Source organism: Triturus cristatus, chromosome 10 (assembly GCF_964204655.1).
Source record: "Triturus cristatus chromosome 10, aTriCri1.1, whole genome shotgun sequence".
Taxonomy (NCBI): Eukaryota; Metazoa; Chordata; class Amphibia; order Caudata; family Salamandridae; genus Triturus; species Triturus cristatus.
The window spans coordinates 1,248,256,368-1,248,282,978 of NC_140593.1; the positions used below are offsets into that span (position 1 = coordinate 1,248,256,368).

A 26,611-nucleotide genomic window follows, 5' to 3' on the forward strand; every position below is an offset into this window, starting at 1 on the left:
CCCTGTACAAAGCCATTAAGTTTGTCATTCAGGATAGATTCTGCAATGCCCCTGATGCGTTCGGTGTTCATTCTAGATCTGTTTTCGCCATCATCAGTTTCACTGGTGGAGGGAGCAGCCATACCCTTTGCCAGCAGCGAACCTAAGAGGGGAGACTCCGGTTGTGAGGCTGCAGTCCTGCTGGTCTTGGGCGCAGGTTTTATGAGCGTACACACATTAATATCTGGGTATAGCAACTCCACGACTTTGGAGTTCGGACTCTTTAATTTATTGTTTGTGCTTTATGATTAGGAAACAATGCAGGAAAAATGCAGGCCCTTTCAATGCCAGGCATTGCCCGATGGCTTGTAGAATATACCAAATTCATGGCAGGAGTTCAGTGCACTCCGTGACCGCTACAGCAAGAACCTCTGGACTCTGTGTAAGACTTTGTTGCAATAGATGCGCAAGGCAGCTAGCTGGAGGGATGTCCATTAATTCACTGAACACTACAGTTGGGAAACAGACACATGCATGTGTGCTAGGAGGGCAAACATTGCCTTACCTTCTGCTTTCCCAGGTACCCAAGGTTAGAAAAACGAGCACATAACTCTATGAAGGATCTGTTGCTGGAAAAAGGAGCTATTGGTTTGTTTCTAGTACTCCAGTGATGACATTTTTTCATGAAATCACATGCAGTCGGCGTGCTGCCCAGGCAGGCCAGTTTTTTTGGGTTACTCTACCAGGAGCTATGGGCTCCAACATGGCTTGCGGCCAGATCAGAAGCAGTTATCTTTGACATAAACAGAGGTTGGAGAACTAAAACAAGCGCCAAGAAATCATTTGGTGTATGTGCTTTTTATAAATACTTTTTAATGTAACAATTACTTGTAAGTAACTAATGCTTCTCTGATCATATACACCTGAAATCATGAAGCTGGAGTGCCGGTGGTCATGCACTGAATGAGACATTCCCTGATTTGTATCAAGGCAGAGTCGGGCGTGGGCAGTGACTGACACAGCTGATCTATATGTCACATTGCATAAGATGAAAACAGTGCTCTGCTTGCACAGAGCTTTCCTTTTCCTCTGCCAGGGGTTTTGACGCGCCAGTGCATGCTGTCATGGTGATGCCTATCGCTATTCAGCTAACACTATTTATTTCTGGTTAGAAATGTATGCCTGGCATTGATCACGCATGCAGGATTCTGAGGTCTGTGACTAGTTTGCAGGGCAGTGATGGCTCTCCGGGCCATATTTGCTGGTAGAAGTGGAATTCTACGCACTAGAAGGGTGCTGTAGAGTGTATAACAGTTAATTCAACACTGTCTGGCCTCCTTGCATTCTCAATCACTGCTTTGCACATTTTGTAAATATGCTAGTAAAGAATAATAATGTAAACCTCTTGGGTTGTCACCCTGCTCCCCTCTCTCTCTGCAGCTTGGCTCGTGTGGGGAAGGTGGGCCCCATGATCGGTCAGTATGTGGATTCCCAGTGGAGCTTGGCCAGTTTCACTGTACCAGCAGAGTCCGCCTGCATCTGTGCATTTGGGAAGAGCGCCTCTAAGAATGTCAACTCTGTTATCGGTGAGTGACCTGATGTGGTGTGTAGAGTGTCATTGGGGGCATGAAGAGAATGCCTGTGGAAAGTTACAGCGTGAATCATTGGTTTACAGGCTGTATGTAAAGATTCACATACCAGACAGTGAAATTTATAATCCATATTTATTGCCTACATGCCCAGGACTTGAGCTCGTTTACTAACTGAACTCACTGTAACAAAGTCATTTACAAATCATGCACAGAACATGATAGAGAAAACGGAAAGATGGAATGTACTCTAAGGGTGGGAAATATACATTGGAAATATTTAAGATTACAGTGCTTAATTTGATCTGGTGGCTTCCGGTGCTCGGCACCGGCACTTTCTTAATTGTCAGTACCGGTCACTTATGAAAGCTGCCACATGGGGGCGCTCTTTGTGTTATTTAGAGAGGAGCAGAACAACAGTTCTTTATTCATTCAAAAACAACTAATACCTATCGTCCGAGCCATCCTTTTAGATTTGGAGGCCTCGAACAGTATAAATTATCACAAATGTAGCAGTGTTATGGGTAGTAGTTGTGTAGATACTGTTGTTGGCAGTGCTAGCATTTGGAATTGGTGGTGCAAGCTATGGTGGCCTCCTGAAGAGGACTCTGGCACATATATTATTTTACAAATTAAGCACTGCTTAAGATAGATACGACATATCACCATTCCTATAAAAAAAAAGAAAAACTACAAAACATTGCTCACATACGTAATCCTCAAATTTGCAGGAGTACCAAGCACCCTTTTCCTCTTGGGTAACCTTGTGATGGTAAGTGTATTTGTGAAGGGCATTATCACCTGCAAGGGTATCCTGGCGGCGAGCAGTGCATCTGCATAGCCCTGCCTATGGTAAGTTGGTTAATTGAAAAGTCCTCAGCATTTTCAGGGTGTGGAAATAGGGTGCAGTGATGGTGTTAACTAGAGCGGTCATGTCCAGTTTGCTGAAGATAATGATTCTGAGGTTCCTTGCATGGGTGATGGGTGTGCATCCAAGTTCAGCTGGCCACAAGTTGGAGTCCCAGGTGAGTTGGTTTTGTTGTTTTTTGCTAAAGATCACTAGTTCTGTCTTGTCGGTGTCGAGCTTGAGACAGATGACTTTCATCCAGTTAGTGAATTCGGTAATGCAGGCATGGAGCTTGTTTCTACTGTTGGGGTTCTTGTTCGAGAGGAGAGAATGAGTTGCGTGTCGAAGGCATAGGAGAGGATGTTCAATCAATCATTCAATGAGACTTCTAAAGCGCTGCATGTCACCCTGGAGGTCTCCAGGCGCTGGAATGATATGCAAGCCTCGATCGGAGGGCAAATGGTGGTCCAACAACCCTGTCTTGAGCTGCTTCTAAAAGTCCTTCAGAGATGGGGAGTTCCGCAGATAGAGGTGTTAAATGGTAGCGGCAGTTTCAGTCGATAACCTTTCAAGTATTTGCCCGGCGGTAATCGCCTCTTATACCACTCGATAATTTACCAATGAAAGAGGCAGGCGCCGGAGACTGGAAGGCAGGAAACAAAGTTTTATTCCGTCGGAGCAGAACACATCAGATCAGACAGCAAGGTATCGTCACGAGGTGCTCTAACTGCATCTCTGAGACCTGGTCTCTTATACACTGGTTTATTGCTTTATTACACATAGTACATTCTTGAGATTCCCTTGATGCCTGAAAGAACATCCCCTTGAAGCCCCGGCTCAGATCCGATCCCACACATAGATACAGTAGAAGTTCCCACCCTACCCGCAGTGGGAGATGGCTATCGCGCAGCAGGGAATTCCGCTAATTCCCGGGGGTGTGTGCAACTGGCCGGGTCTCAGGGGGTAGGGGCTTTGATCTACTGTAATCCCTTTGATGTGGGGTGTTTCCCTTACAGTAGGGGCAGTAAACTGCATCCGCAGGGCTAGGTGATGGCCTGGGACCGGTTCAGACAATGGGGCGCAGAGGAAGGGGGTTTATCAAAGGAGAGGCATGACCATGTATGGGTTGTCGGTTGGAAGTGGTTCCGTAGCAGGGTCGCGCAGAAGGAGAGGGTTTATGGCCTGTATGAGAGAGCGGGGGTGGCCGGCGCGCGGGGGATGCTTGCAGCGCCAGGGGAAAGCGCTGGTGGTCGAGGGTGAGCGGGGAGAGAGTGGGGTGCCTAAAATGGCGGCCGTGCATTCGCTGTGCGTGGCGCTGGGGAGAGGCAAGATGGCGCAGATAATGTTCAGTTTGCACGCTAAATTTCCACAGTCCTCCCTTTTAACATGTCTCGCCAGCTTGCCTAGTTTGGATCTATCCCCATAATACCCCGTACCTCCACCTCGTTCAGAGCTTTCATCCGCTCAGTTTCAAAGTCCAAAGTCTTAGGGCAGATGCAGTTCATAAAAAGCGAACATAAAGGTGGCAGACACTGAATCCCCAAGCAACATCCACATAGTATCATGATTGGTATGAGGATGAATGAAAACAGCCTCCATCCCCAACCTTTAATAGTGTCCCAAAACCAACTCCCCAGTGACCATTCCTCTTGTTCTTGATGGACCTCTGTGGACAGTCTGTGGAGGTGTTCAATTGCTTTGTAGACTGAGGGTGAGTTATCCGGTACGTAGGTACAACAGCTGGACCCAATGATGCGGCATGCTCCTCCGCGGTCAGCCAGAACCACATCTAGAACAAGGCGGTTCTGGAGAGCCACCAGGCGGACGGCCTGAAGCTCAGCGGTGTTGTTGGCGAGGGCGCCAGCTGTAATGTTCATTGCCGTTTCGACTGCCTGGGTTAAGTGGCGGATGGCACGGCTGTTTGCCATTGGACCCCAGAGTGGAACAAGGCCTTTGACTGCGTCCATGAACTGTGCTCCGGTGGAGTCGGCCTGCACAATGTCTTTGGCCCGTTTCTGTCGGTGATGGTTTGCTGGAGCCACATACGTTGGAGGAAGGACAAAGGCGATGTAGCAGGTGCCTCCCCAACCTTTTGGAAGCCAGGTGTAGGCCTTAGTACCACAGACGAAGTACATATTCGGGGAGGCAACAAAGGAGGGTGGGTCAACTGAATCCAATGTTCGGGTGATGAGGCAGGAGCTGTGGCCCACCAGTTGTGCCCCCAGGCCTTCGAGGCATACAGATCCAGTGATGTTGATGACGGACAGGGCCACTGTTAGGGTGGCGGCCGTCCGTTTTCGGAGGTAAGAGAAGGTGGGTCTGGCTGGATTGTTGAACACTTGCATTTCAACTCGTTCTTTGGCAGGGATGTCCATGTGAAAGGAAGTGTTCGATCTCAGAGGGCAGAAGAGGGCGGAAGTTCTACCAGTTTTGTTCAGCCAGAACCCATGGTAGAAGTGTGACATGGTTCTGCCGGAAGTGGCATTGTCCTTGTAGCTCTCCTGCAGGAGGATCAGCCAGGCGAGGCAGGAACCATGGACAGAAAAAGGTGAAGGGATGAAAGGGATTGAGTGCCCAGTGGCATGTGGTAGCAATCCACAGATCCAGCAGTTAGTGGCGTTAGTGGCAAGATTGTGTTGGTGGAGTAACTGCACAAAAGAGTTATTCCAGAATTCCTTACGCCTTTCTCGGAGTTGGGGTGAAAGTGAGATCAGATGGTGTTCTTTCGTGGTGGTAGGTTGAACGGTAGTCAGCAATGTCTTATGAGCGGGTGTGCTCTCCTCCATGATCCAGAAGGTGACCATGAGGAGAAGGCAAAAGAGAAGGGTAATGAAAAGTGCAATAGTCTTTAAGCTGTGCATTCGGTCAGTCTTTGGGTTTCTGTAGTGGATCTTCGGACGTCCGGTTGCTTCCATCACCTTCGTGTCGGGCGCTTCCATCACCTTCATGTCGGGCGCTTCCATCACCTTCGAGAGACTCGGTAGCGGGCAGAACCACAGACTTTGCTTAGTTTCTCTCCTGGTGGCCTTTTAGGTGACTAGGCTACCGCTCTGAGATTCCCACTTAGCCTGTGGTCTGCTTAGCCGAAGTCCTCTCCTTTCGTCGCAAGTTATACCCTTCTTTGGATGGCACAGTGGGATCGGGATATTCAATCAATTCAAGTGTCTCTGTATCCGGGCAGCGGCTCAGGGATGGTCGGTCTTTGTCCAGTAGTTCCTCTTGGGCGGTGATGTTGTCCGTGGTTGTCAGGGTCGGTGATACCTTCTTGCAGTGGTGTGCATGCAGCCAATTGCGTTTCCCCTCCACTCGAAGAGCTGTTCGGGTGGTGATCAGGACTTGCAGGGGGCCCGTCCACCGGGGCTCCAGACTCTTGGTGCGCTGGAAGTTACGCACTAAGACGAAGTCACCGGGTTGGATGTCGTGTCCCGGGCCCCTGGAAACATCTGGAATGGCGTGCAGCACCTGCTGATGGATAACAGACAACGTCTTAGTTAGGTTATACAAATAGTCAGACATGAGGACGTCCGGGACGTCGTGGATGGATGTTGGTTTTGGTGCAGTCCAAAGGTTCATGGGCCGCCCGAAGACGACCTCGTAGGGGGTTAAGTGGTGTTTGGTGGGGGTGGAACGCATTGATAGCAATGCTAGTGGGAGAGCGTCTGGCCATCTTAGTCCTGTGGTGGCGACTATTTTTGCTATCTTAAGCTTCAATGTGGCATTGTGTCGCTCAACCAGGCCTGCAGATTGGGGATGGAAGACCGCATGGAATTTCTGTTTTATACCCAACCCTTTTAAGATGAGTTGGATAACTTCGGCTACGAAGTGGGGGCCGTTGTCGCTCCACAAAATTCGACAGAGGCCGTACCGGGGGAAGAATTCCTTCAGTAGTACTTTTGCGGTAGTCATAGCGGTGTTGTCGTGGGTCGGGTAGGCTTCCACCCATTTGCTGAAGGCACACACAACGACAAGTACATACTTCAAACCTTGGCACCTTTCTAGCTGGACATAGTCCATTTGTAGGACTTCAAAGGGGTGATTGGGGACCCCAAACCCTCCCCGGGGTACAGCAGTTCCTTTCCCAGGGTTGTGTTGGAGGCATACTAGGCATTGTTGGACCAGACGTTTGGCTGAGTCTGGTATTCTGTCGTTGTGCCAGACTTTGGAGATGAGTTCGATCATGGGGGCAGACCCTATGTGTGCGGGGGAGTGTGCCATGGTCAGCATGGGGATCAAGTATGAGTCGGGTAGCAACCATTTGTTCGAGTCTTTAGTTCGCCAACAACCGTCATCGTCCTTCAATCCTACCCGGGCCCATTCAGTTAATTCGTGTGGTGTGCTGGCTAGTTGGATATCCCTAATCGTTTCCCTAGAATCCTTCCATTTCTCAGTTTGTGACCTGGTCACGTACATGCGGGTCGTGGACCTATTCTCGGCTGTGGTTCGGGCAGTAATGTCAGCTAGTGCATTTCCCTGACCTATAATGTCTGTCACCTTCTTGTGTGCCTGGCATTTGATCACAGCCAGCCGTGTGGGGAGGAGGACTGCTTCGGTCAGGGCAGAGACTAGATCTCCATGCAGGATGGGTGTGCCATGAGAAGTCAAGAATCCCCTCTCTTTCCATAAGAGTCCGAAGTGGTGAACTACCCCAAAGGCATACTGACTGTCTGTGTAAATGTTTGCGGTTGTCCCCGCCGCCAGGATGCAGGCTCGTGTGAGGGCAATTAGTTCAGCCGCCTGTGCGGATCGCTGTGTGATGCGGGCTGTCTCAACAACTGTTCGAGCTGTGGTGACTGCATAGGCAGCTGAGGTGGTGCCATCGGGGAGCTTGATGCATGAGCCATCCACCCACAGTTCTCCGTCAGGGTCCGGGAAGGCAGTATCCCGGAGGTCAACCCTACTCTTGGTTTGTTCGTCGGTGAGGGTCACGCAGTCATGTATAGGGGATGCATTGGGGTCAGTGTCAGGGAGAGGTAGTAGTGTAGCTGGATTCAGAGTGGTGCATCGTTTCAATGTGATATGGGGTGCAAGCAGAGTCAGTTCATACCCAGTCAGTCGTGCGCTAGTCAGGTGTTGAGTCTTGGTTTGGTTCAGGAGGGTATCAACAGCATGGGGTACCAATACTGTGAGGGGGTTCGAGAGCACAATCCCCTCACTTTGTCGGATAGAGACAGCAGCGGCGGCTACTGCTCGAAGGCAGGCGGGCAAGGCTCTGGCTACGGGGTCGAGAGTGGCAGAGAAGTAGGCACAAGGGCGTTGCTTAGGGCCTATGGACTGGGTTAGGACAGACAACGCACATCCCTCCCTTTCGTGGGTGTAGAGGGAGAAAGGTTTAGTGTAGTCTGGGGTTCCTAGGACTGGGGCCAAGCAGAGGGCGTCTCGTAATTCTTTGAAGGAGGATTGGCATTCGGGTGTCCAGGGGAGGGGGAAGGGGACATCCTTGGCCAGCAGGGAAAGCAGAGGCTTTACGGTGAGACTGAAGTTTGGCAACCACTGTCGACAAAAGGAGGTGAGGCCCACTAGGGATCGTACTTGCTTCTGAGTTTTGGGAACAGGGGTTTCTAGGATGGTTTGAATTCGGTCAGGGGTAAGTTTCCTCCCGTCTTTGGATAGTAGGTGGCCTAGATAAGTTACCTGGGGCTGGCAGAATTGCAATTTCTTTCTGGAGACCTTGTGACCGTTCTCCGCAAGGAAGCGGAGGAGGTGAATGGTGGCTGTGACGGCAAGAGGAGTGGTGTCGGCCGCCAAAAGAATGTCATCGACGTACTGTATCAATACCACTCCATCGGGTAGTTGGACTGCATCCAGTTGCCTCTTGAGGGCTTGGCTGTAAATACTGGGACTCTCAGTGTAGCCTTGGGGTGCCCTGCAGAATCTGTACGAACGGGCTTTTAAAGTGAAGCCGAACAGGTAGCGGCTGTCTGGGTGGATGGGAATGGAAAAGAATGCGTTCTTGAGGTCTATAACAGTAAAGACGGTGGCAGTGGATGGGATCAGGGTGAGGATGGTGGTGATGTCTGAGACTACGGGGTACTGGGGTATGACTACTTTGTTAACCTCTCGCAAGTCAACAATGAAACGGTAGGCTTTCTCATCCCCCTCGCCTTGCTTCTTTACAATGGGTAGGATGGCGCTGTTGCAAACATTACTCACTACTTCTTCTACCACTCCTGCCTCGACCAAGGACTCGATGATTTCCACCAATGCCTTCTCGCCCTCGGGTGATATCCGATACTGCGGAAGCTTTGGGAGCACTGCGTCCGGTCGGACGGTTATGTGTACCGGGTCGATCACCATGCGCCCTACATCTGAGTCGGTTTTAGCCCATAGATGTGAAGGCAATGTGTCGAGTAGGGACATATCAGCATCGGTTATAGAGAGCATACGCCGTGTGTGACAGGGTCTGGACAGATCTGGGTTATCGTGTAGGATGACTCGAACTCCGTCTGGGGAGCATCTGATAGTGGCTCGAAAATGTTTTAACAAATCAAGTCCCATAATAGCATCGGGGGTGTTGGAGGAGAGCAGAAAGGTCGTGTCAGTGGTGTTATCTTCTAAGTCAAAGGAGATTGGCGCTGATAAGGGGTTAGTGGAGGGCGTTCCGTCAAAGCCTATTGAGGTTACGTGCGAGCCAGACAAGGGTGCCCTAGGAATCAGTCGTTTAGATAACGCACTACGTGTCGCCCCAGTATCTACCAGGAATGGAGATTTTGTGCCCAAGACCTTAGCGGTGACGTAAGGACCTTGCTGGTCAACACGGAGTTCGACTGGATCCCTCCCTTGCCCCTGGCGGTCCTATGCGAAGTCATGAGTGCTCTCATAGTCGGACTGTTGACACTGGTTTTGGCGGGGGCGATCAAAGGTGTTTGGTCTGCCTGGCCTGTCGTTGATGGTGTTGTTCGTGTGCCCTCGTCCCTGTCCTCTATTTCTGGGGTCATATGCTGCGTCTCTGGGATCCCTATTCTTGTTTATTTCCAGGAGGACCGGGCACTGGGATTTCCAGTGTCCGAACCCTCTACAGAACGCACATTGGTTCCCATCTAAGTCTCTCCGTCCGTTGTAGGGTGTGGGTGTATGGTCTCTAGGCGGTAGCTTTCTAGGGGCGGTTGGTTGGTAATTCTCTTTTGGGGGTTCCCTTCCTATGGTCACCCCTTGCAACTGTGCTATCATCACCCTCTCCTTTAATTCCTTTTTCTTCTTCTCTGACGCCCTATCGTTCTCGTTCTTCTGGTTTTCGTAGTATTGGGCCATCTGGAGAATTGCTGCGGGTTTGGAGGCTGCCCAACTGCTCTCGCTGGTCTGTAGCTTCTGGGAAACTTCTTGAGACAGACCCTTTACATAATTCTGGACAAAGAGGTGGTGTCCGGTTGCGGTGGTCATGTCTTGGCCACTGTAATCGGAAAACACAGTCTCGAATCGGGAGAAGTATTCAGACACATCTTCCTGGGGTTTCTGGCGGCAAGCCGTCACTATCGACCAGTCTACCTTTCTTTCTGGGATTAGAGTCTTCAGCTTTTGTACAATCTTGTCTGGGAGCTCTAAGATGGCTTTCGGGGGTTTCTGTCCTGGTTCTCGTTGTTTATCTATGGTATCGAGTTGTACCCAGGTATATCCGAACGGCTCAGCGTGGTCAACCTTCCGGATTTGTTTCCACACATCAGCCGGCAGGCATAGCCCAAAGAACAAGTCGATATCTGCTAACGTCATTATCGTTGAGCCTAAGGCTGTACCTAATTCAGTGTAGAAGGCAGTCGGGTTCTTTCTCAAGTCAGGTAGGGTCTTTCTAAAAGTCAAAATATCTTGCCGGTCCCACGGCTGGTAGACCCAGTTATATACAACCCTTCCCTTCGCATCTTGGTGGTTGATGTCGTCGTGTGTTCCCTGACCCCGTGGGGGGACCCAGTAGGGGGCAGCTTCTTTAATGGGCATCATGGCATCGGCCCTTCCTCCCTGGGGCTTAGTTGCTATGGGGGTTTCTGTTTTGGTGGTCTGTCCATGTTCTTTAAGGTGTCGGTAGACCTCGAGTGTACGAGTGAAGAGGTTCGTGATATCGCCCTCTCCTTCTTCCCCAATGTCTACCTTCCTATATAGAGCCGTTAAGCCTTCGGGACCTTTATCGTGGTATCTGTCCTCATATGCATTCAGGGCGTGATAACAGAGCCGTACGACGAAGTGTCGTCTGCGGCTGTCGGCATACGAGCGATACACGTCTGTTATATACTCCTCACTTTCCTTTCGCTCCACCAGCGTCCCTACTATCCTATCGATTCCTGCTCGTTCATCCTTAGTTAATCGATTCATTCTGGTGGACTCTTTCTTTCCCATCTCAAGGTCGTCTAGCGTTGTAGTCGACATTGGGTTCAGTACAAGAGGCTCAGCCGGCGCTGAGGCCGTGAGGGCCGAGGCCCCTGTACTGCTTTCGCTCGTGTTCGGGGGTTGTGGGTGTTGCACTACCGATTGGGAGGGTGCATATGGAGGGGGCATGTAAATGATCGGGGGACCTAACAGTAATTCGTCATTTGTTCGCTGCTTGGAGGACAGCTCAGGGTAGAGCAAAGAAGGGGTCCTAACAGCGTACTGGCCTGAGGTTTCGGGCTCCTGTCTTAGTTTAGTTTCTCTTCTCTCCTTTATGTCTTCTTCTAACTTTTTAGCGGCAAGGTGAGCTGCCTTTCGTAATTCCTTTTCTGCTTTTACTTCTTCCCTCTTTTTCCGTTGCGTCGCTTCTTTGCGCCACATGCCAATACTGTCAAGCATAGTAGGCGTCGTCTTATTGCTACGCAGAGCTACTTCTAGCGCTTCTATCTTGCGGTCGTCGAAGGATCCCATCAGTGGCCACTGACTTTCGGGGTCCTTCTTGGTATATTTATGCCACAGCTTGCTATAAGCTACGGCGACTAGTCCATATTTAGTGAACATGTCCTTATTAGGGGTGCCTTCCAGTGGAGCCGGGTGGTTCACCTCTAATAAGCGGTCCGGGCAGAACCAACTACCAATCAGTGGGGAGAAGATAGGCATGACGGGTTTCAACGGGGACAAAAGTCAGCACTACCTATCTTTTCACTGCTTGCAAAGACTAGACAGAATATCTCTATTCCTCGTTATTTGTAAGCAGAGAATACCTCCAAAGAACCAATATCGAACAACTAGTGTTCGGACAATCAATCAATCAATCAATGGGGAGATAAAGATAGGCACGACGGGTTTCAACGGGGACAAAAGTCTGCGTTACCTACCCTTCACTATTTGCAAAGACTAGACAGAATATTCCTATTCTACGTTATTTGCAAACAGAGAATATCTCAAAAAGCACTATTCTTCAAAACAATCAATGTTCGGACAATCAATCAATGGGGAGATAAAGATAGGCACGACGGGTTTCAACGGGGACAAAAGTCTGCGTTACCTACCCTTCACTATCTGCAAAGGGAGAGAGAGGGTATTTCTACTCCTCCCCGTTTGTAGACAGCGAATATCTCAAAGAGAACAATCAATGAGCAATACTAGTATTCAAACAATCAATCAATTATTTCGCACTTTTGTCGTATTTCACGACCTTACCCGGACCGCGTGGACAGTTTCTCGTCTTCCGTCTCCAGCGCCCGATCGTCCTCTATTCTCCGTATTTGCCGCGGCACTCCTGATGGTTCCCAGTCAGGACCGTAGATCACTCGAGAGAGGTCTGCTCGGAACCAGTGAAGTTCGGATGATCGGCTGCCAGACGAGGGTCTATTGGGCAGGAGCTCTCCCGATCGTTGCAGTCGTTCACTCTGTCGTCGGGACCTCTCCCACTGGATCCACGTGTCGCTGATGGGCCCCACGTTTGGGACGCCAATTGTTAAATGGTAGCGGCAGTTTCAGTCGATAACCTTTCAAGTATTTGCCCGGCGGTAATCGCCTCTTATACCACTCGATAATTTACCAATGAAAGAGGCAGGCGCCGGAGACTGGAAGGCAGGAAACAAAGTTTTATTCCGTCGGAGCAGAACACATCAGATCAGACAGCAAGGTATCGTCACGAGGTGCTCTAACTGCATCTCTGAGACCTGGTCTCTTATACACTGGTTTATTGCTTTATTACACATAGTACATTCTTGAGATTCCCTTGATGCCTGAAAGAACATCCCCTTGAAGCCCCGGCTCAGATCCGATCCCACACATAGATACAGTAGAAGTTCCCACCCTACCCGCAGTGGGAGATGGCTATCGCGCAGCAGGGAATTCCGCTAATTCCCGGGGGTGTGTGCAACTGGCCGGGTCTCAGGGGGTAGGGGCTTTGATCTACTGTAATCCCTTTGATGTGGGGTGTTTCCCTTACAGTAGGGGCAGTAAACTGCATCCGCAGGGCTAGGTGATGGCCTGGGACCGGTTCAGACAATGGGGCGCAGAGGAAGGGGGTTTATCAAAGGAGAGGCATGACCATGTATGGGTTGTCGGTTGGAAGTGGTTCCGTAGCAGGGTCGCGCAGAAGGAGAGGGTTTATGGCCTGTATGAGAGAGCGGGGGTGGCCGGCGCGCGGGGGATGCTTGCAGCGCCAGGGGAAAGCGCTGGTGGTCGAGGGTGAGCGGGGAGAGAGTGGGGTGCCTAAAATGGCGGCCGTGCATTCGCTGTGCGTGGCGCTGGGGAGAGGCAAGATGGCGCAGATAATGTTCAGTTTGCACGCTAAATTTCCACAGAGGGGGAGGTTGTTCCAGGACTTAGTGGCGAGGTTGGAGAAGGAGCGACCTCCGCAGTGGCTACAATGGCTGCGGGGGATGTGGGCCAGGGCTAGGGTGGAGGATCGGAGCTCTCTGGTTGGTTGGTAGAATTTCAGGCTGTTGTTGATCTAGGCGGGTCCAGATTTGTGGAGGGCTTTGTAGGTGTGTGAGGAGCTTGAAGAGGCAACTTTCCTTGATGGGGAGCCAGTGAATAACTCTGAGGTGGGGACAGAAGGGGGGTGATGCTGGTTCGTCTGGGGAAGTTGAGGATGAGTCTTGCTGCCGATTTCTGGATGGTCTGGAGTCTGTTCCGGGGATGTTTGGTGGTTCCAGCATAGAGTACATTGCCGTAGTCGAGTCGGCTGGAGATGAGGGCTTGGGTAACTGTCTTCCTGGTTTATAACAGGATCCAACAGAAGATCTTGAGGAGCATACGTAGGGTGGGGAATCAGGCAGAGGAGACAGCGTTTCTATATTTCTTCATGGTCAGGTGGATGTCCAGGATGATTGAGTTTGCGTGCATGATCACTGGACGTGGGTGAGGGGCCAAGAGCAGAGGGATCAGGTCTACACAGTGAGTACTAGCGGGAGATTTCATAGAGTGCCTTTGAGAGCATAAGGAAATGCTCTTGTTGGTTACATCAAGGTTTATGTATTGTGCCATTAGAAGGTTTGATAGTATATCTTTGGGGGTTACAGGGATAGGTGGGGAGTATTTTGGGGAATATTCAGGGTGAACCATTTCAGTGTTACAAGGTACACTATATGGGGCTGCAGGGAGTGCCAATTGAAGGTTGCAGGGTATGTCATCAGCGTTATAGGGAATACCTTCAGGAGGTTACAGGAAAAGATTAAGATGTCACAGAAAGTAGGAAGTTCATAGTCCATAAATTCATGCAGTTAAACTTTCATATATCTGCATTGTTTCTAAAATAAATCTTAATTGGTATGGTAAGTCAATTATTCCATTTTGTAATCAATTCATCTTTTTCAAATAATTCATAATTAAATGAAGGTTCCCAATGCATTTCGAGGTCTCCACCCGTTCTTTAGGGGCAATATTACTTTTTAAAGAACAAATCAAAAATCATCCTATATGTGAGTAGCAATGAAAAAAACAGAATGGGGAACATGGATCAAAGGTTTTTGCAAGCGCAAATGGTGTGATTCGCAAAAATCGGCTGTTTGCGCCCTGATAATGGCCTTTTGCGATGCATTAAAGTGTTAGGCCCTCGCAATTTAAGACCGCAATTTATTGCGATGTCTTAAATTGCGATAGCATTTAAGGAAATGCAATTTGAAATTCCTTAAATGCAACGCTATTTGTGGCTGCAAAATACAGAAAAATTACTCTGGTCTGTATTTTGCAAAAACTTTGAAAAATGCACTAAAGTGCATTTTTGAAGGTTTCAGGTTACACGCACACATGCTCTTGGGGCATGTGTGTGCACAACATAGGTGCACATCACAATTTCAGGTGTGCAACAGAGTGCCATTTTGACACCTTGCACCCTTGAAATTGCATGCTTAATTTGCGAGTGCCTATGGGTACTCCCAAATTGCGCATGCAATTTCCCATTTATTCCTATGGGCCTGTAGGCCCATAGGAATAAATGGGAAGCCATTCCTTAATTGCGACTCGCAAATTTGCGACTCGCAATTAAGGAATGTTTAGAAATCGCTATTTTAATAGCGATTCCTACATGCATAGGCTTTTGAGAGTCCTTAATTGCGATTCCTTAATAATCGCAATTAAGGACTCGCAAAAACTTTTCTTGATGCATTTACCTGATAAGTCACAAACTGTGCTATAACCCGGTTCAATAATTACTAAAATTATTAAATCATTTATCAAACCTGTAATCCGTTTAGTCTTGCTCGTGATATTTTGACCAGCGTCCCTTCTCATGTTAAGGTACATCAGCATTCTTTTGGTACATTTCACAGAGATTGCAAGAGAAATTTCAGACTGCGTTCCACTGCCCGTCAAGTCACCGGCGCCATTGGATAATATTTGTGTGTCGTGTCGTCCCACAGCGTACTCCCCAAATGGAAGACCTTAATGTAACCTCTGTAGACTATCTTCAATTCCTTTTCATTAAAGAGCAAAAGCTGTATTTACATACATGTTGACCAATTTTTAAAATGTCAGTCTAAGTTTTTCTGAAAGCTCTGTGATCTTTTCACTCTTTATCTTCCATAGATTTTAATTTATGGAAAACTTACTCTCAAACATGCCAACTATCATAATCTCCCCATTTTTCTGGATTTATTGTAATTTTTTGTTCGCTCTTAATATTTTCTAGATTTATTTTAATATTTATTTGCTCTTAATATTACCTCAACAACTTTATCCAACTTGTTTGCCATTCTCCACAAACATCTTATGTTGTGATCATAATCTCATCTATTGAACCAATTATATTTTCATCTCTCACGATCACTTATTGTTTGTCTCTCCGCGATCCTGGTGGCAATTCATTCCTGTCGGGTCAAGTGTTTTTAAAAGTTACAACCAAATAATTGTTTTTTTAATTGGTTATTTGGTTTTAAAATATTACTATTCTGATGGATACATCTGCCAGTGGATTCCTCACCTTGTGAATATCCCCTGCGCCAGCATTCCACTGAACTTTTTTCCCCAGCTCTCTACGCCGACGACGTCATAATGCATCGGCTCCGCTCGCGACTCCATATGACGTCACCGGAGCCATAAGAGAGCCACGGTGGCGTGATGACGTCAGTTCCCTTTTTTCCGCGCCGTCGACGCGCAACGGTTTTCCAGCACTCTCCTGCTACTTTGTAATCGTGTGGTGTGTTACTGTTGGAGAAAATTGTTATGTCTTCGACTAGGAAGTCTGGTTTTAAACCCTGTAGGGAATGTGGGAGCCACATGTCAATGACAGACCCCCATGAAGATTGTTTGTGGTGCCTTTCATCTGACCACGACGTGGAAGATTGTTCCAGCTGTAGAAGGATGAATCCCAAGGCCTTGAAAGAAAGGGAGGCGAAGCTCTTCATGGCCAAGGCTAAGAAGGAGAAGAGAGGTAGGAAGAAGGAGAGATCGAGACCGGAGTCATCGACTTCGCATTCTTCGAAGTCGAAGAAACATCATAAGAAGAGGAAGCATTCCTCTCGGCGCCGGTCTTCGAAGAGCAAGGCGTCGAGATCGACTTCGCCTCAATGTCGATGTAAGGATGTGTCTCCTTCTCCTTCTAAGTCTCCAGAGGGATCTCCTTCGCCGAAACGGTCCCCGGCGCGGTCCCCGGCGCAGTCCCCGGCGCAGTCACCGGTTCCAGTGGAGTCTTCAGCTTCGGAGGCCGAGCAGGAGCAGGAAAAAGAGCCTTCTCCAGAGCCGGATGATCTGCGGCGCCTGTTGAGGACACTGCGGCTCCGGTACCAGGTACTCCTCAGCCGGATCCGGGATTATTCCCTTATCCACAGTTCCCGGCTCCAGGTGCGGATTCGACGCATTTTTTAAATGCGATGTACTGGTCCCGTGGGTCCTATGGCATATACTCTGGGAGTGCCGCAGCATTATGCTCAGGCCCCGTTTATGCCCTTTCTGCCGATGGCGCCTTCGTGGCAGTTTCCGGCGCCGTCTGGGGATCCATCTCGGCTTCGATTGGATCGACCTTCTTCGGAGCCTTCCTCGACGCCGTTGCCGACTCCTTCGGCGCCGCCGACTCCGGCGCCACTGACCCAGATGCCTCCGGCTCCACGTTCGGTTCCACCGACTCCGCGTACGGCGCCTCGGATCCGTTCAAGGAGAGAGGCCCAGAGGGTCTTGGAAGAGGAGCGTTATAGAGTGGAGGTGGAAGAAGGTGAGGTGGATACATCTTCCGACGAATTTGAAGGGATTCAAGAGGCTAGTGGCCTGGATACGACTCCGGAGGGGGAGCATTCTTCCTCTAGGTCCTCTCCACCGCAGGAACTAGCACCTTACCATCTTGTAATTAAGAAGGCCGCAGAGTTCCTGGACTTGCAGTTGCCCTCTGCGGAGTATAAACCTCACCTTCTGACGGAGGTGTTACATTCGCCTACCTCGACCAGTGGGCTTTTGCTGCCTTTTAATGAGGCTATTTTGGAGCCAGTTATGGACGTCTGGCCACTCTCTTCGCCGGCAGTCTCCAGGCAGGCGGCGAGAAGATATAGGGTGGCACCTGGGGATCCAGGTTTTCTATCTTCACACCCTTCTCCAGAAAGTCTGGTGGTACAGGCGTCATGCTCGAAGCATGCTTCAGGAGGTTTTCCTCAGACTCCTGCGGATAGGGAGTCTAAGAAGGCGGATCAGGCGGCTAAAAATACCTTTTCTTCTGGGAGCATGGCGCTTAAGTCCACTAATGCCACCTGCTTGCTAGGGCGCTATGTTCATGCTCTTATGGACTCAATGAAATCTTTAGCCCCTAAGTTGCCAGAAGGTGATAAGGCGTCCTTTAAGGAAGTGGTCACGGACACTCAGGCTGCTGCAAGGCAGGTGATTCAATCGGGGCTTGATACGGCTGATTCGGTGGCAAGGATAAAGGGGCCATCTATAGCCACTAGGAGGCAAGCGTGGCTTTGTTCGTCTGGCTTCTCTACGGACGTTCAGGCCACATTGGTGGATTTGCCTTTTGACGGACAGAGACTTTTTGGTGAAAAGGCTGATTCCGCCTTGCAGAGATTTAAAGAGAGCAGGGTGACGGCAAAATCTTTAGGTCTGCAGGCTCCTGCTAAAGGATTTGGGCTTAAGAAATTCAGAGGTTTTGGGAGGTCTTCATTTCACTCCTTCCGGCAGCCGCAGCAACAGCAGCAGCAGAATCCCCTCTATAGGTCCTATAGAGGGAGACAAAGAGGTCGGAGAGGTTCTGGCCGCAACCCCTCTTCATCATCTACCTCCTCTGCTCCCAATGGAGCTTCAGGGAAGCAGCCCTAGATCCCCCATCCTGGATCATGTAAGACCTGTGGGGGGTCGGGTGTCCCACTTTCTGCGAGGTTGGAAATCTGTTACAACCGACCTTTGGGTTTTGAACCTCGTGGAGACTGGGTACGCCCTTCCCTTTCGGGAGTTTCCTCCCCCTTACTGCTCAGAGGACCATCTATTTCTTCTGCAGAAGGAGGTGCTAGCTTTGCTTCAAAAGGGTGCGATAGAGGTGGTTCCAGAGCAGGAAAGGGGTCAGGGATGCTACTCCCGGTATTTCCTGATTCCCAAGAAGGACGGCAGATTGCGTCCGATACTGGACCTCAGAGTCTTGAACTTTTACCTGAAACAGGAGAAATTCAAGATGCTGACCCTTGCGCAGGTTCTTCAAGCGTTGCAGCAAGGAGACTGGATGGTGTCGCTCGACTTGCAGGACGCGTACTTCCATGTCCCAATCCTGAAGTTGCACAGGAAGTATCTCCGTTTTACGGTTGAGTCGCAACATTACCAGTTTGCGGTCCTCCCGTTTGGTCTTACTACCGCACCTCGAGTCTTCACGAGGTGATGGCAGTGGTGGCAGCCCATCTCAGGAGGTCGGGGATTCCGGTTTTCCCCTACCTGGACGACTGGCTTCTGAAGGCAGAGTCCCCAGAGATGGTGCAACATCATCTGCAGGTAACATCTCAACTGTTATTTGACTTGGGTTTTTCGATAAATGTGCCCAAATCTCACCTGGTGCCCTCTCAACGCAACCTGTTCATAGGGGCAGTACTGGACACTACTGTGTGTCGAGCATTTCCTCCACCTCAAAGAATTCTCGACATTCAGGAGATGGTCCCTTTATTCCACAATGGAGCGGTTGTTCCAGTTCTGAAGGTCCTTCGCCTGCTTGGTCTGTTCGCCTCTTGCATTCTGTTGGTCAACCATGCACGCAGGCACATGAGGGCGCTCCAGTGGTGCCTCCGCAGGCAGTGGTATCAGCACAACGGAGATCTCAGGGAGTCGATCAGGATCTCCAGAGAAGCTGCAGCGGATCTATCTTGGTGGAGCGTGGAGGGCAATCTGTCCCAAGGGAAGCCCTTCCATCTACCTCCATCGGTGGCCACAGTGATAACGGATGCACTTTAGGGTGGGGTGCGCATCTGGGGGATCTGGAGATCAAAGGACTTTGGTCTCCAGAGGAAAGGTTGCTTCACATCAACCTTCTGGAATTGCGGGCGATTCGTTTGGCGCTCAAGGCCTTCCTCCCTTGCCTTCGCGGTCAGTCGGTTCAAGTCCTGACGGACAACACTACCGCGATGTGGTATGTCAACAAGCAGGGAGGAGTGGGGTCGCATTGTCTCTGCTGAGAAGCTCTGCGTCTCTGGTCCTGGGCTCAGGACCATCCGATTTGTCTGATGGCAAATCATCCAGCCGGGGTGCTGAACGTACGTGCGGACAGTCTCATTCGGCAGTTCTCCGCCGACCACGAGTGGAGGCTCCATCCGGAGGTGCTTCGTTACGTCTTTCGGATGTGGGGAACCCCTCTGGTGGACCTGTTCGCCACCCGCGAGAACGCGCACTGCCCGTAATTTTGCAGTCTCCAGTATCCGATGCAGGAGGCGTTGGGGGACACGTTTCAGTTGAGTTGGGGCTCGCAACTCCTTTACGCGTTTCCTCCCATGCCCTTGATTCCTCGGGTTCTGAGGAAGATTCGCCAAGACCGGGCCCAAGTTATTTTGGTCGCCCCGGATTGGCCAAGAAGGGTGTGATATACAGATCTTCTCCACCTCTCCTCGTGCCCTCCGCTCCGTCTCCCTCTGAGGGCAGACCTCCTCTCACAGTCTGAGGGGCAGGTTCTACACCCCCACCTCCAGAGCTTACACCTTCATGCCTGGAGATTGAACGGGGCAACCTGAATTCCTTCTCTCTCCCGCCAGATGTGGTGGATGTTATTTTATCGGCCAGGTGACACTCCACCAAGTCCGTTTACTCATATAGGTGGTCTAAGTTTGTTAAATGGTGTGGAGAGAGATCCATTGACCCTTTAAAAGCCCATCTTTCTAATGTGCTTCAGTTTGCTCTTTCCTTGGCTCAGCAGGGCTGTGCTGTGGCCACAGTCTAGGGCTATCTTTCGGCCTTATCGGCTTTTCTATGTCTTCCTGATCAACCGTCATTATTTAAATCTCCGATTGTACCAAGGTTTATCAAAGGCCTTACAAACAAGTTTCCTCCTAATCCTTTTGTAATGCCACAGTGGGACCTTAATCTTGTCTTAACTTTTCTGATGGGGTCCCCGTTTGAGCCTCTTCATAGTTGTCCTCTGAGGCTATTGTCCTTTAAGACGGTCTTTCTTGTAGCCATAACCTCGGAAAGGAGGGTGAGTGAGCTTCAAGCTCTTAGTTCTAAACCCCCTTTTCTAACATTACATGCTGAAAGGATGGTACTTAGGACCAGGGCTGCTTTCTTGCCTAAAGTAGTTACTCCGTTTCATTTGGGGCAGTCTATTACTCTCCCTGTTTTTTATCCACCTCCTCATCCCTCCAAAGAGGAGGAAAGACTTCATCGCCTGGACCCAAAGAGAGCTGTGAGCTTTTACTTGGACAGAACTAAGGACTTTCGTCTGGACGATCAGCTCTTTGTGGGTTATGTTGGTCGTTCTAAAGGAAGAGCGGTGCACAAGCGCACTTTATCGAGATGGATCATCCTTGCCATCAAGATCTGCTATGCCCTGGCTGGTAAGGTTCCTCCTGAGGGTATTCGGGCTCATTCAACTAGAGCTAAATCATCTACATCCGCTTTGGCCCGGGGTGTTCCTGTGGCAGATATTTGTAAAGCCGCGACTTGGGCCTCCCTCCATACTTTCGCAAAGCATTATTGCTTGGACTCTGAGATGAGGAGGGAGGGCCACTTCGCGCCCTCTGTCTTGCAAGACTTTCTGGTATAGGAAGGTGGACACCCTCCTCCGGGAGTGGGGACTGCTGTGGGAATCTATTCACAAGGTGAGGAATCCACTGGCAGATGTATCCATCAGAAGAACAAGTTACTTACCTTCGGTAACGCTTTTTCTGGTGGATACAGTATCTGCCTGTGGATTCCTCACTGGCCCACCCGCCTCCCCGTTGTCCACCTTTGTATACCTTAAAAGTGGTCTTGTTTGAGATGTTGTTATGCTTTCTGGTACATTGGTAAGAAATGCTTGTTTTATTTAGCTTTCCTTTTGTTTATGTACTATGTATATTTGATTGTATGTTGTATGCTGTGTATACTTTGAATTTGTCGTTGGTCCACCTGTGCGCCTCGGGGGCACGAAAAAAATGGGTGGAACTGACGTCATCACGCCGACGTGGCTATCTTATGGCTCCGGTGACGTCATACGGAGTCTCGAGCGGAGCCGATGCATTATGACGTCGTCCACGTCGGCGTAGAGAGCTGGGGAAAAAAGTTCAGTGGAATGCTGGCGCAGGGGATATTCACAAGGTGAGGAATCCACAGGCAGATACTGTATCCACCAGAAAAAGCGTTACCGAAGGTAAGTAACTTGTTCATCATTGCTTCATCCCAGGAGCGTGGCAGTTCTCTTTTTTCCAAGAAGGCTGCATTTATCATTTCCTGTACCATGGGGCCATCTCATCTCTTAGAACTCTATATATAGCGCATTGGGGCCTGTTGGGCCTGTTGGTTTCCCTTTTTTTGTTTTCCCCATACTTAATATAACCTCTTCAAGGCTTATCTCTGCACAAAGCAAATCCTGCAATATAGCGAACAGTCGCGGAGTATTTATTCCCTCAAAGTGGTCTTGTAACTGTTCCCTAGAAACTGCTGTATCTTCGTTATACAAATCTTTAAAAAATTGCACAGAGGCCTCCTCCAATTCTTTATCTTCTTTATACAGCCTACCTGATCTAGGGTCTAAAATTTCAGTAACATTGTTCCTTTTTAGTTCTGATCTAGATTTCCGTGCCAGCAGCTTCCCACAGCCTCCCCATAATTGCAATTGGATATCTTACTGCCCTCCCACTTTTTTTTTTATTTCTTCTTCCAGAAAACTTGACAAACTATACTTAACTTCTTGCAGACTACTCTGTATTTGAGCCTAATCGAATACATTCAGGGGGTTTTCTAATTCCTTAGAAAGCTTAGCTATATTATATTAAAATTTCTCAATTTTAGCTTTCCGCTCCCTACTCTCACCTATAGAAAGACTAATTAAACGTCCCTTTATAAAAGCTTTATATGTGTCCCAGACTATATGCATCGGGGCTGAACGCCTGTTAATCTGGAAAAATGAATTTGTTTCTTTCTTTGAAATGTCAATTCAGCTAATATTCATAAGTAGAATACGATTTAGCGTCCATCTCGTTGGTGTCAGTGGTTGAGTTAGATTAATCATCAGGCTGACCGCTAAGTGATCTGATAGGTGTTCTACTATATGTCCTACTTTAGGGACCTGATTGCCAACCCTGTTATTTACTAGAAAGAAATCGATTCTTGAGGAGTGCACATATTTTTTAAATGTGTATCCTTGCTACCTTTTCCCCTCCAAATGTCTAATAAACCTAGATCTTCCATCATGAGTTTCATAAAAGCTCTCATTTTTGCGGTATTGACTGTAGCCATAGGGGAAGATTTATCCAAGATTGGGTCGATTAGCACGTTAAAGTCACCCCCTAATATAATGGGGACGTTTATATCCAGGAGAAATTTATATAAATCCTGAAGTGAAGCAGGATCATCTGTATTGGGGCCGTAATAACCTACAATTGCAAGCCAATTGTCATACAGCTTAACTTTAGTTATGACCCATCTCCCCCTTTTGTCTACTATAAAATCCCCCCCTGCGCGCCCTGATAGATTTTAAAAAAAGAATAGCCACCCCTTTTGTACAACACTCCTGATCTGTTCACACATAGTGCTCAACCCATTTTATTTTTTATTTTTTTTGCTCCATTCTTCTTTCAATAAATGGTACTCCTGTATTATTATCGCACTGTTTTATATCTTTCAGCATTGCAGTATTTTATTCCGCCAACTGACACCCCTAAGACCGTTGACATTCCAAGTTAAGATGACCATAGTCCTATCATCGGTCAGTCATTCCTAGTCTTGGCATGCATGAAAGAGAAACAGAGCATTGCCATTTCCATGAAATCTGCCATCACTTTGTTAATGAGGACTTATTTTGTTTTTTTACCCATGTGCTCACCCAACCTGTGCTAAATATAACAAACAAAAAATGTGTGATTATGCCCCCTTCCTTCCCTGGGACCCCCCCACCCCCCCATTTATCATCAAGTGACCTCTTGGGGGCACTCTTTTATTTTTGATCTCTCTCCCCCTTCTGGAATTTGTTGTGCTAAATTATTTATGGTGTGCTTTTATTTGGGCGATCAGCGTTTCAACTTCTTTTGAGTCTTTTATATCATGCATTTCATTACTCCACATCACCCTTAGCGTAGCCGGAAAACGAATCCGAACAGTGGCACCTAGTGATCTCAACTCTTGCATCGATTTACCCTACTCGCACTGCCTATTCTGAGTAGACCTTGAAATATCCGATCTGATTTTAAAAGACCAATCTCCCTTTGAGTAAGAGCCTGCCTTGATGGCTTCTAATAGTATTTTATCTTTCAGAGTATATGTTTTGAATTGTACTAGAATCGTCCTTAGTGTCTACTTAGCAGTGTATTTGTGAAAGCGATCTCAATGTATGTGCTGTATGTCTTCTTCTAGTGGGCTAATCTCAAGATCCGGGATAAATTCCTTTAATAGACTTGTCATAGATCTTTTTATATTATCCCCCTCAAAGCCTTCTGGGACGTTTAGGATCCTTGTATTGTTCCTTCGAGAATTATTCTTGAGGATCTCTATCTTATTTCTTTGCGCTTGCTCTAAGGGAAGAAATTTCTCCTTGATTAATTTCAACCTCCCTGTTTAGTTTCTCTACAGATAGTTCTAGATTTTCAAATCTTTCTGCTAAAGAGTTCATCTTACTCTTCAGACTCACATACTTCATGTATCTTCCTCCAATTCTCCGATATTTTGAATTGCTCTTTTATTTCTTTAAGCAGGGAAGTTCTCACCTTTTCCACCTTTGGGTGTGTCCCCTTTTATAGTTGCTTAGGATGCTCATGGTTTTCTAAATGCCCAAGATGTATTGTTGGACTCCTTTCCTGTGATGTTCCATTGTCTACCAACACTCAACATATGTTTGTAGTCTCTGGGTTACCTAGGGTATCCATTACACCCCCCACAGCCTCTGCCATAATAGTCTGATAGTGGAAGCTGATTAGGCTGAACTTTTCCCTGGGTCTGCACCTTAAAGTAGGACCACAAGGAAGGGGTTATTTTAACCTGTTCAACTGGGTTTGAGCCTTTTTTCCATCCTCCTCTCCCAATTCTCCGGACCTCTTAAGGATTGTCCAAACTATTTGTGGTCGGGAGAGAGATAGGAGTACCTAGTGGTAACTGTGCTTTTAAGGTTAGATCTGCTACAGCAGGGGTTTCTAAGATTTGCTTATTTCTCAGAGCATATCTGTTAACCTGCCCTTTTAAAGACCCCTCTAGCAACCTTACTTCTGTACCTGGGCTGGCCATTTTCCTCCCTGGTACCGAGGGGCTAGTAATAAGTCCTGCAGGTCTCCTTCCACTTTTCTTCCTTGTCGATGTCATAAGTCTTTTTACATTTTTTTGTTGCTGTGAAGTGTTTTCCGGTTTTTATTCCTCTCTGCCACCGCCCAGCTTGCTCCCTGCCTATATTGTGCTACCTAGGGCTCCCCGAAAACAAATTCTGGCTGAGGCTCACTGGTCCCAGAAAAGCCCTGCGGCCGCCTCTGCCCACACTCCAGCTCTGCGTTGGGGGCGGCGCCTCTGCCCACACTCCAGCTCTGCGTTGGGGGCGGAGGGGGGAGGGCAGTATTCGCAGCCGTTTTAGCTGTCTCCTGCTGCATATACCCCACTTTCAGCAATTCAATATGCTAACCCAGAGAAAGCCGTACACATTTATATTGGTGTTAACAATTTAATTTTGTATACCCTTCCAACATTAATTACAATAAACAATTATTTAACATTAATATTGTAGGATTGTATCAATTTTTATTTTAAAGAGAAGTATACAAAATCATTCGCCTACATCCAATGGCTGTCAAAGAAGGAAGAGGGGAGCAGCGGGGGGGGGGGGGGGGGGGGATGGGTTTGAGGTAACGGGTATGAGTTACTAAGAAAGGACGGTCAAAAAGAACTCAATGAACAAAACATGCTCGTACGCAGTAATGTGGTGTCAGTTTCTGTCCCAACCCCCACCAAACAACAATTTAAGTGTAGGTCTGTGTACCAGATGTGAGGTGCAGGACCCGCAAGTATATTGGACAGGAGAGTTCACGAAAGGTGTTGGATAAATATTTTAAACCGGGCCCCACATTTTCTCGAACTTGGGTAGAGAATGGTTTGCAACTGCCGTCAATTTTTCCATACTTAACAAATCCCGGAGTTTGTGTTAGCATTCTGTATGTGTGGGTATGGTATCTGTTCCCCATCTTGATAACAAGACTTGCTTCGCTGCACACAATGTCAGGGTGATGGCCCTCCCCCAGGGAGAACGTAGAGAATATGTTAAGGCGTTAGGCAGCCCCAATAAAATATAGCTGGGGAAACTGGGTAGTTCGGTGTTGAACATTTGGTTGACGTCTGTGAGTACTTCTGACCAGAAGCGATGCAGTTTGGGGCAGTGCCACAGCAGATGGGAGAGTGTACCAGAGTGACCACAATGACGCCAGCACCTATCGTCGCTTCCCCTCTTCCACCTAGCTAAACGGGCTGGTGTGTAGTACCAGTAATGTGCTATTTTAATGAGTGTTTCCCTCCCAAAGCGCTGCAAGCCGACATGTGAGCCCAATGCAGAACGTTTGTCCATTCCTTGTCTGTGACTCCTCGTTCACACTCCGTCTCCCACCGTGTTCTGGCTGGTGACAGCAGGTGATTAGCAGACTTATTCAGAAAGGTGTAGATGTCCGACAGCAAGCGTCGGTCATCCCGCCTTGACAAGAGCCAGTGTTCAAACGGGGTAAGTGGCCTGCTTGCGTGGGTGGGGGTCGACGGATATGTAACACAATGGCGAACCCCTGCATAACGCCAACATTCAGAGTCTGGAAGCCCAAAGTCCTGCTGGACCTTTGGGAAGTCTAATAGGCATGGTTCTTCGAAGAGATCGCCAATGCGTTTGCAATTGACCTCCTGCCACTGGGAGTATGTCGTTCCATGTAGTGCTGGCGGGAAGTCTGCATTCCCATTATTGGGCTAAGTGGGGAGACTGGAGTGGAGAGGTGCTTAGAAATACACAGTCTGTCCCAGACCCGGACGTGGTCCTGACCACTGAGGAAGTGTACACTCCTAAATATGGATTTCGGCTACTGCCTGATCCAGAAAACACTTGTGCTTTTCTTTGAGTGGACGTTGCCATTCCACTAGGAATCCCAGTTGGGCAGCTTGGTAGTAGCTCACTAAATGGGGTATACACTCAACGGGATATATGTGCGCTCCCTGGCCATTCTGGCTCTCCGACTGGCCCAGATAAAAGATTTTAAGGAAGATTGAAGTTTCTTCATCATGAAAGGGGGCAGTTGTA

General features: G+C 48.6%; 1 protein-coding gene across 2 annotated transcripts in view; it reads left to right on the forward strand.

Annotated features, from left to right (window-relative positions):
- The window catches only part of WDR45 (WD repeat domain 45), a 114,162-nt gene that overhangs the window by 76,437 nt on the left and 11,114 nt on the right, over positions 1-26,611 (forward strand). For both annotated transcript variants that reach the window (XM_085629927.1, XM_085629928.1), the window contains one exon: positions 1,420-1,565. In XM_085629927.1, coding sequence (XP_085486053.1) covers positions 1,420-1,565 — 146 coding nt within the window. The remainder of the gene's footprint in view (positions 1-1,419; positions 1,566-26,611) is intronic.